We start from the raw sequence: 16,671 nt of genomic DNA on the forward strand, positions 1-16,671 counted from the left end.
GAAAAAGCTTGTGCCATTCTGAAACATCAGTACAACTGGAAATGTTCATTAAGTGCAACAGTAGCTCTTCAAAAAAAAGCAGAATGTCACATCTTATGGCAATAATTCTCCCCAACAAGAGGGACATTACATATACATTTACATGAAAATCATGTACTGATTTATCCTTGCACAACCCACTTTCCTCTCAGGCTGACTGTCCTCACTTAAACGACTTGGGTAGAGCCGAGAGCTGAGCTGAAAGCAGTCTGACACGGTAGCGTCATCGCTGGGTGTTCCCCATGTCCATCATTTGCCCACTTCATGGAAGTACAGGTTGGCACATATACATAACATGACAATAGAAAATAATATATAGTAAATTAGGTTCCTAAATTTAGGTTCCAGGTCTCCTTGTCGATACCAGTAGATCTAGAAGAGAGGATGAGTTTGCATTACTTGAAAAGGCCGGGTACTTCTGAGGAAACTCTATAGTAACTGAACTAGCACCTTCTAGACTAGATCTTTTTTTTTTTCCTGTAAAACAACCCAGCTTCATCTGCCTAGAGACCATGAGGTGTAGTGTCCAACTAATTTTCTTAACAATTGGGAAATAACACCTCTTTTCTCAGCATGCTGGTGGAACACACAAGAATTTGGTGAGGTGTTTCTCCCCGAAACAAGGCTGTCTGTGAAACCAGAGTGCCAGGTTAGCTGTGAAGACAGGGCTTGTTTCGTCAGCTTTGTTGAAGAGGGTGGATGGGTTGTGTGGGGTTTTTTAACATTCCAAACTGGCTACACCCTGGTTGATGAGGACGAACATTTTGCACTACACAGCCTGTCTTGGGCAGAGTCATGGGTACCAGCCATGGAACTGTCAACTGGGATTGACTGGGCACTGCAGAGCGCTGTCCCAGTTACCCTGCAGTGAGGGGCAGCGACCGTTCAGGTCCCAGCTGGAGGAAGGAGAATGCTCCCAGTATGAAAAGCTACAGCAGAGGAAGGAGCCATGCAGGGGCGCTGGGCTAGATGGTCTTTGAAGGTCCCTTCCAACCCAAACCATTCCGTGATTCTACAAACTCTGACCTGCCAGTTCCCTTTGCCAGCGCTTGGGACACTCAACTGTTGAGTAGAGGAACCTCAGCTCCTCCCCCAGTGAAATGCCACCCGCTGTCGCTTCCTGCCACTGCAACTCCTCCCCTGGGCCAGAAAGGTCACTGACTTCTGCAAGTGCCTGGCTGCCCCCACCACATCAAGTGTTTTGCTCCACCCCAATTCTTCTGCAGCACAATGCATCTCTGCATTCCCTTCTCACTGCTCTGCTCCCCCGTTTCCTACTATCTCTCTCCACTGGCAGCTACAGGTGGCGTTGTCAGAGGGGGCAAGTCTTGCATCACAGCTGACCTGCAGAAGTTGGCTTAGTTCACATGCCTACTCTGCAGTTAATACGAAACTGGTTACCACTCTTCATTGTCAACTTGTTTTATGGAGGCAGGAAAGCTTTTCTAGGAGTGTGAAAAAGAAGGCGGCACCATATAAAGCAGATTTTATTCGATTTTTGTCCTCACTTATAAATGCTTTCACAGCAAATGTAGCGGTACTTACAAGTATGCCAGCAGAAATGCAACACAAGGAGATGCAGAAAGCAAAAAATATATTCACAGGTTTTGGAGGTAGTTGCGGGAAGACAAAAGCACTGATTAGAGTGACCTGTATGGAGGAAAACAAAGATAAAGACTTTGTTCTCGCCTGCCGTCAGAGCTGCATCGAGAAGAGGCTGGCCTCGACGGCTGGCACAGCACAGCGCTCGCATCCAGCGCTGCACGCCCCTCCCTGCTCTGTAACTCCCACCCTGTGGAGAGTTGGAGAAAAATGTGCAATTCTGGAGGAAAATTGCTTGGACAAAACATCAGACTTAAGAGGGGTGAAAAAAAAATTGATGAAAGCTTTGCTACTCTGGCTTGTTGCTGGAAACCATCCTCCAAGTACCCATAAAGCCCAGCAGGCACGGGGGCGCACACTGCCCGTGTAGGAGCATCTCTTCAGCCAAGCTTTCCACCAGCTGGCACCTTGGCTCTCCTACCGCCTCCCTGCACCTTGGCTCTCAAACGGTGCTGCCGCCATGGACTGCAGAACTGATGCTCTCCAGTCGTGATGGCCTTGGGTTTGTCTGTAAAGCTTGGGGAAAGCATCGCTTGAGACAAAGTGACACACAGCAGAAAAACTCTTATAAGCCACAAATAGAGGGAAATAAGTCATCAGCAGAAAGAAATAGAGAAGCAAACACATTCTCCTGGGTCATAAGCACTTTGTCATCTCACCCAGCCTCACGTACAGTCAGGATGGACAATCTGCCCATGGACCTGGGGCTTTTTATTGCCCAGTCAGATCTTAAAACATGGCTCAAAGATAGGTATTCTCCTTCACCTGTTGTCAAAGAGTTTCAAAAGACAGATGCGCCCTAAAGTGACTACCTGAGCCCAAACTACAGCCTGTTCAGACAGTGAAGTTTCACTGCCTGTTTTGGGGAGGAGTGCTGGTTTTCACCCTGCCACCTAAGGGAGGCACGAAACATGGGATGGGGGATACTTACTACAAGCAGCAAGGACGTTAAGCCGCCAACAACTAGATTGATGACTCTGTCCTGAAGAAAAGAGAGGACCAGTTACACACATGCCTTGCCAAAAAAAACCATGTAAACCAAACCAGTAACCAACAATGCTGAGAGCACCACATCAGCCAGGACCCAAGTTATCCCCAGCACACCCAGCAGCAGCATCAAGGCTCCCCGGTCAGGTCTGCCACGCAAGGTTTCCCTTCTTCCAACTCCGTGGACCTCAGGGAGGTGGCACTGGCCAAGTCCATGTGCAGCAGGTTTGCTCATTTGCAATTGACTTCTTCGCTACACCTGAATCGATTACAGTTGTGCAAATCCTTTTTAGAAATGTTTTAAAATCAGGAGTGCACAGACAGAGGTTGTCAGAAAAAGCTTATTTTAGTCTCAGTGCCTGAGAATGAATAGCTTGATGGTGTCTTAGGTGGGAATTTATGGGCAACTGGTGTTCCCCGCACCCCAAATGTTCCCCCCTAACATCAGCAGACCTGAACATGCCTCAGGGTGGCCCTGCTTGGATGGACAGCTATCCCCCCACTTCTTTCTGCTGCTCCCCATCCATATAAAACACTTGGCTGGGAGGAGACAACCTTTCTGCACCTGGGAAGAGGCATCCCTCGGTGTCAGCATCGCAATCCCACCCCAGATGGCATCAGGGCAGGGACTGGCAGTGACATGGGGCTGCATGACCACGGGCTCTGAGGAGCTCCCAGGGCAGGACCCCGTATTGACACACTCAGTGGAGCCAAAAATGACCTGATGCAAAAGGAGAACATTCCCGTCCCTGCTGGGCTATCTGCCTCCTCACTTTCCTCATGGTGCTGCTCTGAGTATAAGCATCTGTCACCAAGGTGGGACTGGGCTGCATGCAGTCAGGTGTAACACCCCAGACAGAATGCTAGAAGAACAACTATAGCAGGAAAGATGTGCAGAGAGTAAAAACCCAGGGCTTCAATTAATTATACTAAGTCATTAAATAGGTACAGTTAAAGGAAACTGAGGAAAGAGTTTGAGCAGTGAAAGCCTCTTGATAAGACATCCCAGCCAGCAGGCAGGACAACCCAGGTTTCCCTCCACCTGGTCTTGCACCCTTCTTCCCTCCCAGCGTTACATTTTGGAAGACAGTTTGTAGAGGGAGAAGCCCCACGTCACGAAGAAGTAACACATGGCAGAAGGAGGAAGCAGAGAGCAAAGAGGAGGTGGCAGAGAGCAAAGCATGCTCTGGCAGGAGAGCAGCAACCCTGCCCTAAGCCCACGCTTGCGGTTCAGTAACAGGCAGATGCTGTACCCAAGGGAAAGGCCCACAGCAAACAGACTCTTTAAACCTCTTCTTAGTCCCCAGCTCCAATAGGTAAAACCAGACCCCTTCTGCGCAGAGGCCCAGGCCGTGGGGACACGGCGGTGGCTGCAGCAGTGGCGAGTGACCCACCTCCATAGCAAATCGTCACCAGCACCCCCCGCACAAGGTCCTCGCCAGCCAGGCACAAACCCCTGCTCCTCACCGGCGTTTCCACACGCGGAGGCAGCGATACAACAGCAGCCTCTGGGAGCCACCTACGGGGTACCACTGCCAACCCCAAATGAGCTAAGAGAAATAACTCCAGGCAAATAACAGAAGGAAGAGGGTGAAAGGCAAGCATGCTACCTCCATGAGAGCGCATCCCGACAGCTCAGCTGGGCTTCTGCGCCTGAGCTAACAAATTAATTAAAGAACTCAAAGCTAACTTTAATCTAGACAGTATGTGGAGGGATCCTTACACCCAAAAGGAACTCCAACGACATCAGGAAAGGACAGCAGTTTTGCTCTGCCCTTGCTCTCCAGACCCAGCTGAGCCCATCAAGGCGATTTTATAAAGGGGGACTGGAGTTTGCATTCAGGCTCAGCTCCCCAGGGATGAAAGGTGTGGCAGGAGGTGAGCATCTGGATCCCTTCTCCCTTTGTGCCATGGGGAGATGGGTTTCGAACAGCAGAGGAAGGGGAGGGAAGACTGAGGAGCTGGCTGCAGAGCCATCCCACACAGCTAACCGGGTGAGAGCACAGTCCCAGCCTGCTCTTCACTGACAGCCTGGCCGGGATGGACACACGCTCACATACCTGCGGACAGGATACGCCACCCAGAAACTCAGCCACAGTTAGGTTTCTCCTGCTTAACTAGAGACTTGGAGGGTGGCAATTTTAAGACAGGGAGAATTCACCTGTTTTGCCAGATCAGAGACAGGTCTGCCAGGAGAAAACAAGGGAGTTGGACTCAGTGGTAACCACGGAGCATTTCTCTCGGCCTGTTTTACAGGGTGCGGGAGAGAGCATCCCCCCAGCATGGGAACCTCTCATCTCATGCCGCCGAGTGATGGGCATCACAGCAACAGCCAAACTGAGTACAGATGTCAGCAGCAGAGGATTTTGCCACGTGGCAGCCAGTCCCTGCGGGTCAGAGCATCCCCTTCCCCACGGTTAAACCTGTGGTCACTAAAATTTTCGAAGTGCACCCCCAGCAGAAGAAGGTATTTTGGGAACCGGGGATTAGAGCCACTGATCCTGAAATCCCAGGCTTGGCAAAGCGGCGAGAGGCTGTATTCCCCGGTGCCCGCTGACACTTCAGCCCCAGGCAGCTTAGCACAGCAAAAAGGTTAAAAATACACAAGCAGAGGCCGAGACGGCTAAAGGGATTGGGGATGACGGAGCCTTTCACCTCCGCGCCGTGTCCGACCGTGCAGCCCAGCCCGGGCAGACACTTGTGCATACCAGGCACGCAGAAACGGGCTGTGACGAGCCATGTGTCTTACAAACCATGTCACCAAGCTGGCACAGCCAGCTCTTGCAACCAGCACAGCTGACTGAGGGAGGATTCTTCTCCAGCATCACTGTGTATTTTGACAGCTGCTAGAGTAAAAAGACAGAAAAACAAAAAGCAGCGCGCACACCAGAACAGTGAGCATGCAGGCTGCTGGAGATCACCTGCACCAGCGCAGGGTGCTCAGACATGGACACTAACTTCTGATACAGCCCGGCAGCACACGATGCGCTGACGGGGATCCCGGTTCAGCCAGCCGGCAGCCGAGATGTAGCGAGCTCTTCCCCAGACAAGCAATGAATTCTGTGTCTCAGTGTTGCACAAGCTGCATTTTGAAACAGGAGGGTTTCTGGCCTCTCCTCCTACTCCAAGGAGGGTGTTTCAGGGGTTGGAGGCACCAGGCTTGTCCCAGGGAGCTGCCATGGTGCAGAGTTCTCCCTCCAGCTGCCTCTGGGCAAGGGACATGAGGTCAGGAAGCATCAAGCCCTCACAAAGCAGGAGGGCACAATCCAGTATCCTTGAGGATCTGGGTCAGGGTTACTTTGAGCAACAGAGAAACTGAGGCAGGACTGAGGGTGTGTCCACACCAGTGTGCCCGCAGCATGGGCTCTGACAGCGTGACAAGCTTTGCTCTCTGCCCCACTCCAGCTCAGCACCATGCATCCTCCCAGTTGGTGGCTTGTGGGCTGAGCCTGTGGGGAACAAGCTCCCAGCAGAGGTTTTGCCAGGGCAGGGGAATGGGCTGGTGCCTTGATGGGCGGGTACCTGGTGGCATCTCTGCAGGCATGACAGAAAAGCCATTTTTATGCCTTACATCAGCAAGTCCAGATGGTCAGCAGCCCACTGCAGCCATAGGGGATACCTTAATCTAGTGCCAGATTAAACTGCGTGGAATAGCAGACAATATATACATGAGAAGAGCTGTGCTCAGGACCATGCTGGCCACCCTCCTGCTGCAAGACATGGGGACACGCTATTGTGCCCTCAAAGGCTCCTCACTCCCATCCTGAGCTGCTCAGTTTCCTTCTGTTGCCTTCTGCTTCCAACCCACAGCAGTTACACCCACCTGCTTGTATTTAAATGCTCCCATCGCGGAGGAACCCGAGCAGCTACTACTTTCAGCTTCTAACTTTGTTGGGTTAATGGTTGGACTAGATGGTCTTCAAGGTCTTTTCCAACCTAGATGATTCTGTGACTCTTTCCCAAGAAGTCCTGCATCTGTGACGCTCTGTCTCCTCTCTGCCACCTTACCGCTTGTGCCTTTGCTTTGCATCATCTCGTACCCGCTCGCTGCCAGAGCTGCATCCCTGGTAACCACAGCTGAATCCACAGCGCCTGGCATTCAGCAGCATCGTGTTGCTACACTCCCTCTTCCCACCAGAGACTCCTTTGGTACCAGCTTGCCCCCAGCCTCCATTCAGCAGCCAGCACGGGAGGGCGAGCTTGGCAGGAGCAGCTGGACCATGGCAGGGGAAGGAGGCCGATGCTGCTGCCCAGCTCTCTCGTCCCCACAGGGTGGTTTCAGACCCCATCTCTATACCCATCTCCAACCGCCAGCAAGGGTGCAAGACCCCTGATTTGGGCGCAGGGCTTCCTGGGGCACGAGCGTTGCCCCTGCCCCTCCCCACAGCCTCGTGCCCAGCCCGGAGGGTCCCGGTTTGCCAGCACCGGCCACCGCCTGCAGAGCCCCAACAGCAGAGCTGGGGCACGGGCAGACACGCTTCTCCCAGCAGACCTGCTCCCATTTTAAAGCAGTTTAGCTTTGCCATTGCTGAGACTGAACATTTCCAGCTCTGGACCTCACCAACGTCTGTCTCTAAGCAACCCCGGTGAATCAGGGAGGAAACCACCCCGGGCCAGCACCGGGGTCCCTTGCCCGTCAGACACGGGTATGGCCGAGAGGGACCATCGGCCCCCGCTGGTCCCGCATGATGGGTTCCAAAACCAGCCACAGGAGACAGGCAGGAGGTGACGTGCAGGACACGGGATCCCCGTTCAAGCCCAGGAACTGGAATGAGCACCCCACGTTTATCATGTGAGTGGAGCCACAATCAGAGAGAGCCGGGAGGTCAGGGATTGAAGGCTTGGCCTGGGCTGGAAAGTTTGGGGTTTGCCTGCCAGGATCATTGTCCTGCTCCGACGGCACATTCCAGCCCCCGAAGTCCCCAGTCCCTGGAAGTCTCCCAAAATCCCCAGGAAAGGATCAGCCACTGCGACCCCACGCAGGGCACTGTGGTGAAGGTCCCCTCGCCTCCCGCACCCCCCACCAGGGCTGGCAGGGGGGACCGGTCCCCCCTCAGTTCATCCTCTCAGAGGCCCTGCCCATCCTCCTCCCATCCCACATCATTCTCTTCCCCCTCCAAAATTTGGCCGGCATCGCTTCATTTTTATTAAACATTATCATTTTAGCATCATTTCCCATTATTTGGGGGAAGGATGATGCGTTTCATACACTTCTATGAATAACTTCAGGCAGTTTCAGCCTGCGCCCCCCAAACCCCCCCGGAGAGGTAACCTCTCCTAAGAGGGGACAAACCCTGAACCGCCGTCACCCCGTCGGAAATGGGTGCACAGCGCCAGGTATGGCGATTCCTGAGGGACCTCGAGGCAGGGCAGCACCCCAGGGAGCCCCCTCCCCAGCGCAGCCCCCCCGGACCTGCAGCAGGGCCAAAAGGGGGGCTGGCGGGGGACCGACACCTGAAGAGTCGGCGCTGCCGCACGTACCCGGCCGAGGGGAAAAAAAATTAATGACCAGGAGGGCACCAAAAGCAGCCCCCCCCATCCCCAGCAAAGACCCCCCCCAAATCGGGTGAGATGCCATTCAGGATGCTGCACCCCCGGGCCCTGCCCTGGGGGGCTGCAGGGCCACACGCACCCGCACACGGGACCCCCCCGGCTGCACCCCCGCCCCGCTCAGGGGGTCCCCCCGATCCTGGGGCTCTCTGCACCCCGCCGGGGGCGCGGGGAAGGGGGGGGGTCAGCTGTGTGTGTGGGGGGGGTTGGTTATTTAGAAGTTGGTTTCTTTGGAGGGGGAGGGAAGGGCGTTTGGGGAGGTTTTTTTTTTAAATTGGGGGAGAGGTTCCCACTTCAGGTGATTGTTCTGGGGATGTGTTATTTCTTTAAAAAAATTGGGGGGGTGTTTTGTTTGGGGTGGTTTTGGTTCATTTGTTTTAGTGACCTGATCAGGAGGGGTTTGGTTTTGCTTTATTTCAGTTGTTTGTTTGGGTTTTTTTTAATAATTCCGCCAATTTGAAGGGCATCTTCCTGTTGGGATTTGGGGGGGGGGGGGGGGGGCTTTTCCATTTTTCCCTTGAGGGTGCAGCTTTACTGTCGCTTTACTGATTTTTCATGCTGGTTCGGAGGGAGCCGAGGATATTCTTCCTTATTTTACGGTGATTTTTTTGTTAGAATTTGCAGGATTTGGGCAGGTTCCTGGCGGGCTGGCTCGCTCGGCTCCTGCGGGGCTCCTCGCGTTCGCCGTTACCCCGGGGAGGGGGGTGGGGGGGAGATGTTACTGGGGGGCATTTACATTGCGGGGAGGGGTGGTGCTGCCACATTTTCTTCGCTGGGGTGTTCTGGGGGCCCGGGGGGGTGTTTTGGGGGTGTCCCCCCCCTCCCCCGGCAAGGGGAGCCGCCCCCCGCCCGCCGCCGCCGCCCCCCTTACCCTGGCCGAGGTCTCCCCGAAGAGCGGCCGGTTGTCCGGGCCGCCGGTGCCGTAGCTGCGGGCGGCGAACCCCTCCATGGCGGGGGGGCGCTGGGGCGGCCGACGGGGGGGGCGCCCTCATGCTGCGCCCCCGCTCCGCGTCCCTCCGCGCCCCGCCGCGCGCCGCCACGCCCCCCGCGCCCGGCCACGCCCCCCGCCGCGGGGATTGGGATGGGGGGGGGGCTGCGGCGGGGCCGGCTGGGGGCGGTGCCCCGCGGGGACGGGCGGCGCTGGGCGTGGGCGCGCATCTGCAACCGCACCTGCGTATGGGCGCGTCGGGGTGGGCGCGGGGCGGCTCCGCGGGACGTCCGCGGCTGCGGAGTTGACAGTCCCGGCCCCGGGGCGGAGAACAGTTAGGGTCACCGGTCTGTTAGTTATTGCACTTAATTATTATTCAACAAAGTTGGTTAAGCAAACCCCATCACTTGTGGCGGTATTGCCATCTGGAGGAATTAGGCTTTTGAAAATGTCAGTTTATTTTACTTATTTTGCCTTACTTTATGTTATTTAATTTATTATTTTAATTTAATTTTTATCTATTTTGCTATTTATTTGCATTATTTTATTTATTTTACTTTATGTAATTGATTAATTTATTTTACTTTGTTTTATTTTTATTTTGTTAGTTATTTGCTTTATTTTACTTTATGTAATTTATTAATTTATTTTACTTTATTTTTATTTCGTTAGTTATTTGCTTTATTTTATTTATTTTACTTTATGCAATTTATTTATTTATTTTACTTTATGCAATTTATTTATTTATTTTACTTTATGCAATTTATTAATTTATTTTACTTTATTTTTATTTTGTTAGTTATTTGCTTTATTTTATTTATTTTACTTTATGCAATTTATTAATTTATTTTACTTTATTTTTATTTTGTTATTTATTTGCTTTATTTATTTTACTTTATGAAATTTATTATTTTACTTTATTTTTATTTTGTTATTTATTTGCTTTATTTTACTTTATGTAATATATTAATTTATTTTCCTTTATTTTTTTATTTGCTTTATTTTATTTTACTTTATGCAATTTATTAATTTATTTTCCTTTATTTTCCTTTTATTTTGTTATTTATTTGCTTTATTTTATTTATTTTACTTTATGCAATTTATTAATTTATTTTATTTTTATTTTGATATTTATTTGCTTTATTTAATTTCTTTTACTTTATTTTACTTAATTTATTTAATTTAATTTTATTTATTTGGGGGCGGGGGGTCACTTTTTTTTTTTAAGATCTGATGCTGGCAGAGCTGAAAAATTAACTTAGAGCCACCTACACGTATTATCTACATAAATTAGATAAAAGGGAGTGTTTATTCCTGGAACTGGGATTGGTGGCACTGAAATATCTTTGCTCTATACGTTAGCCGAAGTTTTCACTCGGATTCACCCAGTGCAATCCCGTGCACTGCCTCTGCTTTGCCTAAAGCTGGCTGCCGCTTTTTCAGAGCCGAAAACAGGCTGGCATGTGAGAAAGCCAGGGGGGCGGTAATTTTGTTGTCTTTATTTGTATTTAATTCATTTTTATTAAATTTATTTGAATTAATGTTAAATTTTATTAATTTTTAATGAATTTTATTTTTTCCAACCACCTCATTTGTTCTCACAAAATATCTTTCCTCTTGCATAGCCCCAGACCATCACAGCTACAACATTTCTCTGAGTGCATTTTAGGATGAAAATTAAACCAATTAAGATGCGCTAAATGTCATCACGTCTCCCATGACAGATTTTTTCCCAGGACGGGCTCTGTTGTTTCCTCCCAACCCTGTTCCACACCTCTCCACAACTTCCCAGGAGGCTTCTTTCCCCGAAAGACAAATTCCACTAAATATCAGTGTAATTCAGTAGAAACAACATGGGCATTCCCTTCTTGCTGGATAAAAAAGATTTCGAGGCCAAAAGACCAGAAAGAAGAAAGCAGCAAATATTAATTGTCTGTACAGTTGTTGGTTGGGGGTCAATTTCTGCGACCCCCAGTCATCCAAGATCCCCTTTAGGCCACTGTCTGTGACTTGTAGGAGCTCCCCAACTCTTGAACGAGAGTCTGTCCAGTGAAAGTCACCTTGTTGCAAAACATTTTGGTTGTTGTAGGTGAAAAGCGATGCTGGGGCTGCTTGACCTCAGGGCACATGCTGTGTACACAGGGCTCCGGGTGCACTTAATCTCCACTCAGCCTCCCGTGGTCAACACGCTTGAAGACGTAAGCACCGCGGCTTCAAAGATGAAAGGTATTAAATACAAGCAAGGCCGGAAAATTGTCAAGTTTTTGATGAGCTTTACTTCATCCTGAGCTTAAGTACTGGGTGGAAAGTCATAAAGAGCTCCTGTAACCCTCCGGCATTTGTTCCCACACTCGCTGTTTGGTGGAGAAGGGTCTCCAGGACTCAGTGGAGAGACTCTTTATGACCTCTTCAGCTACTTGGGGAAAAAAATTCCCATGGGGTGACGGATGCGACTTCCTGACACACAAGTGCTCTTGGCCTGTAGAAAACTCACAGTTGGTTTTACACTTGTTTTTCAGCACTTATATATTTTATTCCTCAACAGTCTCTGGCTGTGACCGGATTAAATCCTGAGGGTTGCATTGGGTCTGGTTGGGGCCCAGGGGGAAGCTCTGGGTTGCTGGAGGGGAGAAACTGTGGGAGTCCCCTGTGTTGTGTATCGCATTTATGCTTGGAGTTATGGCTCAGTGGGACAACTGGATATAACCTTCTTCCAACATCTATTGACTAATTACCAATAATTAAGAACAAATGCAAAACACAGACAAAACTTGATGAAAAATACAAGCTGTTACTTGGACATAAATAGTCTCAATAAAAAGTTCATTGATGAGATGAAGATGTCAGCCAATGTCACTCAAAAATACAGTCTACAGTAGCTGGGTTTCATAAGACAAATACAACCATTTATCTGTTGTTTCAGCAGGCGTTTCACTTGCATGACTCATTTCAAGACTCCTTCCACACTTCTGGCGAAGGAGGGTAGGTTTTGCTTGTCTCAACCTCTTTAGGACATAAACTGAGAGAAATTCCCTTTCTATTGCTTCCTTCCGTACCCATCATTGGCACCGCCAACGTTTGGCGCTTGGTATGAAAGGTATCTCTTCAACTGGTCAGGAGTAAGAAGACCAGACTTCATCCTTTCTAGATATCTAGTAAGTTATTTTCTGTTATCGAATGTCAATAGATAATAGCCATTAGTTTGAGCTCCAGGATGCAGCAGTCCGTGGCCTTCAGAGATGAGTCACAGTCCCAGGGAGCTGCTGCCATCGCTGAAATCACAGCTGGGCCTTGGTGGTGGTGTGGGGCAGCCATGGCTCCTGCGGGCTGTTCTGTGGCCCTGGGAGAAGCCAGACACACCTTGAAGGGGACAAAGTGCTCAGGTATCCATGCTGAGATCAGAACAGGTGAGTTAGCCCATGGTTTGCTGTAGTGTCTCATTTTTTAAATGTTACTTGTTTTCTCCACTTAACCAATCTGCATCTCCTGCCTGGCCCACTTGCTTGTGCATCAAAATGCTTCTCTGGACGACACGTTCAGTTAGTAGGCAACAAGGATAATTTGATGAGTGAGGATCTGATTGAGCCATTAATGTAACAGACCCAACAGATAACCTACTGGATTTAGCAGCTGACTCAGCCAAGAGTTTGTTTTCACGATACCAATGATTTGATAAATTGTGCCCCTCCCCGAGGATCATCACATGGTCTGTCGTGGAGCCTGGTCCTATTTCCCAATAGGAGACACGCTTGGATCATTAGGTGAGAAATGACCCACGGGAGCTGATCTGCTTCATCCGAGAGATGATGCTCCCCAGCGGGAAGTGTCTCAGCGAGACCACTGCTTGTGCACGTGGTCCTGACCACAGGTGTCATTCTTTCTGTCGGTGCACGACACAGCTGAATTCCTTCGGCGGTTGGGAATGAATAACTCTTTGTAGCAGTAGTCCTCAGGGAAGGGAATAAACAAACTAAGATTGAAGAGTTTCTCAGAGATCATTTATTGGAGGCTCTACAGGAACAGCAGCAGCGAGAGGGGTGTCGATGTATCAAGACTCATGGGCCGCTTAGGGGCAAACAGGAATTTCTGCCCTAAACTGGGATTTCCTCCGTCAGAGAAGGAAAAGGAGGAGAAAGCTTTTGGTGTTGGTCATATGATATCCGTGAAGCAATGTGGTATGGCAGCAGCGGAGGCTGGTGTAATTCCCAGGTGAGGAAATTCTCCAGGAAAAAAGAGTAATTTCTGCTATGGTAAAAGGTACCAGTGAGATCCCATCTGGAGTCAGTTCATCGTTTTGGCCACTCAAACTCAGGAGAGGCTGTTTTGTTCTGAAACAGGCATTGGGAGGGTGGGGTCATCACCGCATCCGTGGTGGGATGATCAGGTCTGTCTTCCAGGGGAAGACTGAAAAGCTTATCTTGGTTAGGCCTGCAAAAGGGAGGCCAAGAAGGGATACTGCAATTTTTACACACAGCATGGGGAGGAGTAAATGCTAGCGAGTGAGATAAAATGTTTAAGCTAATGAGTTATGTTGGTACAAGAGCAAATGGCTATGAAGGATGCACCTGTAGTATTGTGTTCAAATGTGCGGGGGATTTCAGTCCATCAAAGGAGAGCAGCTCTAGGACAATCCCTCAGGCAGAGTTGTGGGGAGCAGAAAATGACATTGTTTTAAAGATGGCATTTCACTGACTTGTGAAAAATAGTATAAAGTGGGGAAAGGGGATTGGCATTGAAAACTAGACATCCTTTTCCACCTGAAGTTCTCTTTATCGAAGCACAAACTCTGGAAAATAATTAATTTGGCAGCAGATCCTACTCCGTCCATGGAATGGGACACATTTGGTGTGGTTCTGCTCCTGCAGCCAGAGCTCCAGGAGCAAACCCCGCTGCCATCAAGAGGCTGATTGATACACGTGACTCAGAATGCAGGATCCACTGAGCTCCTATTTCAGAGCTCATCAAACTTCTGAAATCTCCATCGGAAAATGAGCCCATGCCTCTAGTCTGGTAAGTGTGGTTAAGGACCCCTCTACCTTAACATTTATGTTAGTACTCAAAATACATGTCTTATCCTCAGGGAAAAGGCTATAAATCTTCTTCATGGCTATTCCGTATCTTACTTGGTTGAACAATGATGCAACATGGGTGTGCAGGGTGTCCATGCTCTGTATATGCTGACGCTCACTCACAGGACAGATCACACAACAGAGCTGTTGGTTTTCTGCTACGTTTCAAAACTTAGGGGATCCTCTGCTCCCTCTTTACTACACGGTGGAATTGAGCAAATGATAAAATGATTTGTCCCATTTGCTTGGTGATTTGTTCTCTCATACTGACTGTGTTTTTTTGCAAAAACTGCATCAAGCTGTATTGTCTGAGAATAAAGACGAGCTGCTAATACCAAGTTCAAAACAAGTGCATCCATGACTGCCACAATTTCAGTGCCCTGTAACACTGACTCACTTCTTTCTACAATTTAAAGTAAGTAGACCAATCTTCAGTGAAAGGTATGTACGCTTTTCCGGTCTGAAATAAAAAAACAACCTGTTTTTTAATGGAGAAAATAATATAAAAGGAAATATCAGATAGTTTAACATTGCAAGGGTTTGTTCTGCTCAGGTTAGAAACAATTTGCCTTCCCTTGTTCTTGTTTAGTGCACTTTACATTTATCACAGCTGGCTGTGACTAAGTGTTACAGCAGTTCCAAGGTTTACATGCTGAGCTTTAGCTCAAAAATAGTACTGGCACTGCTTCCAGTAAATAGATTTGGCCCATAAATTGCAGAGTCTCTTCAGAACATCAGCACTGTAGACTTGTAATATGCTCTCTTCTGTCTAATATTTTATTTATTCTAAAGGCCATCATGTGATTTTTCCAGTACTCCTGGTGAAGATTTAATTCAGCCCACATATAAAAATTTTAATATATCCTAAGGCTAATTATATATCATTGTCATTGATGCTGCTGCCTTCGTACCTCACCAGCTAGCTGTCTGAGTCCCAGGGTGGAGGTCAGTAACTCCTCTGTGCAGCCAATGCTGTCTAGCTCTTCACCAGCCCGTCTCTCTGGTGCTCTGTGTGTCCTTTCAAGTGATCTAATGTGCTGGGTTTTCTAATGCATCAATTTATTCCATAACTCTTTGTTTTAGCACGGGCTTTCTGCTGCAATTTATCTTAGTCGCAGCTCCAGCAACAGCAGCCGCTGTTCTCCTGTCTGCTTCCCTGTAGCGATTTCAGCTTCCCGACCCAGCCGTTAGTGATTACAGTCTGGTAATTGTTTTTTGCATCATTAAATCAGCCTCCAGCTCCCAGTGCTATGGCCCTTTGGCTATTCTATTTGGCATGCTTTATCTTGATAGAGTACGATTTTATTTGGCTCTTTCTAACAAAGCTTCTACAACCCAAAATTCCTGGAGAACCCAGGAGCTGTTTTCACTTGTGTTTTTAAGTCCAAAGGGACCCTGATTAACACACTTGCTTTGCTACAATGGACTTCAGACTCATCTCTGTCAGCCCCCCAACCCAAGAAAATACTCTGGAAGAGTTAAAAATGGACAAAACATTTATGACACTGAGATCCCTCCCTGTCATCCCCGAAGATTTGTGTTTGTCTCCCTCTATACAAAGGGTCACCCAGACCATTGAGAGGAAAACCGGGTTGAGGACTTCCAGCATTGCTCCTCCACCCCAGAACAAGGGGCATGTTTTTTTCCAATTAATCCTGCAATATCAAGGTTGTACATTTCTTGCCTTTGCATGTGCCTGGGGAACATGGTCTGCTGCAAGGACATGGGGTTTCTGAAGACGGCATATCAGAAGAGAAGAAAAACCAAAACCTTTATGTTTTGCAGTTCCCACAGTCACTTTTACTTAGTAGCTGCCTGTAAGGACCAAGAGTTTTGAACTGATACCAAGTGGTGTTACAGACATATTCAAACTGAAAAATATTTCTAGCATGCTCCCGCTGTAATCTTGTGATCTAGCCAAAGGTCCTTGCTTGATTCTCTCAGTTTATAGCAACTTTCTTTGAGTCTCTGCTTTACGGCTTTTGAACACTTCTCTTAAACAAGGATTCACAAATTATTTTAGGATTAATGGAGAACTCCAGTGGCAGTGGGACCCAAGGGGCAGATGCCAGACAGAGGAACACAGCACTGCTGGAGTGACCAGCGCTGTCACCACGGGGCTGGGGATGATGTGAGGAGCCCATATCCACCACCTCCCTAGACATTACGGTCATTGCTTGAGACACGAGAAAGAACCTTAGTCCAAAAGGAGGGGGAAAAAAAATCACGGCCTTTTATCATTTGCAATCAGGGAGAGGTTTGGGGGAGGCAGTCAGCAGAGGGAGGCATGAGCTCACAGATTCAGCGTAAGTCTCAGCCCATGGCACCTCTCCAAGCTGGGAAATACAGGCAGCAGGTTTTAAATGGTACTGCAAAACTATTTCATTTTACTTTTTCCACATTTATGTTTAGCTCTTGGAGATAAGATGAGAGATTGAACTAATGAAGAAGCTGAAACATTCAGAGTTGCGGATGTGTTGTCCAAATTATTCTTTA

At 48.8% G+C, this 16,671-nt stretch overlaps 1 protein-coding gene across 1 annotated transcript; it reads right to left on the reverse strand.

Annotated features, from left to right (window-relative positions):
* Positions 1–28: 28 nt before the first annotated feature.
* TMEM243 (transmembrane protein 243) lies at positions 29–9,226 on the reverse strand. The gene is made up of 4 exons (XM_074903445.1): positions 9,050–9,226; positions 2,573–2,623; positions 1,585–1,689; positions 29–411 (listed from the first exon to the last, which is right to left on the reverse strand). Exons 1-4 carry the CDS (start codon positions 9,125–9,127, stop codon positions 289–291), a joined length of 357 nt encoding a protein of 118 aa, XP_074759546.1. The 5' UTR covers positions 9,128–9,226; the 3' UTR covers positions 29–288.
* Positions 9,227–16,671: the final 7,445 nt, after the last annotated feature.

Source organism: Athene noctua, chromosome 3 (genome assembly GCF_965140245.1).
Source record: "Athene noctua chromosome 3, bAthNoc1.hap1.1, whole genome shotgun sequence".
In the NCBI taxonomy this organism is placed as follows: domain Eukaryota; kingdom Metazoa; phylum Chordata; class Aves; order Strigiformes; family Strigidae; genus Athene; species Athene noctua.

Excerpts from the sequence above, each read along its gene's own strand:
- TMEM243 (XM_074903445.1), bottom strand. The coding sequence starts at position 9,127 with ATGGAGGGGTTCGCCGCCCGCAGCTACGGCACCGGCGGCCCGGACAAC. Across the intron at positions 1,690-2,572 it reads TAACGTCCTTGCTGCTTGTA|GTCACTCTAATCAGTGCTTT; the intron begins GTAAGTATCCCC and ends TCCTCCATACAG. Across the intron at positions 412-1,584 it reads GCATTTCTGCTGGCATACTT|ATCTACTGGTATCGACAAGG; the intron begins GTAAGTACCGCT and ends CCTCTCTTCTAG.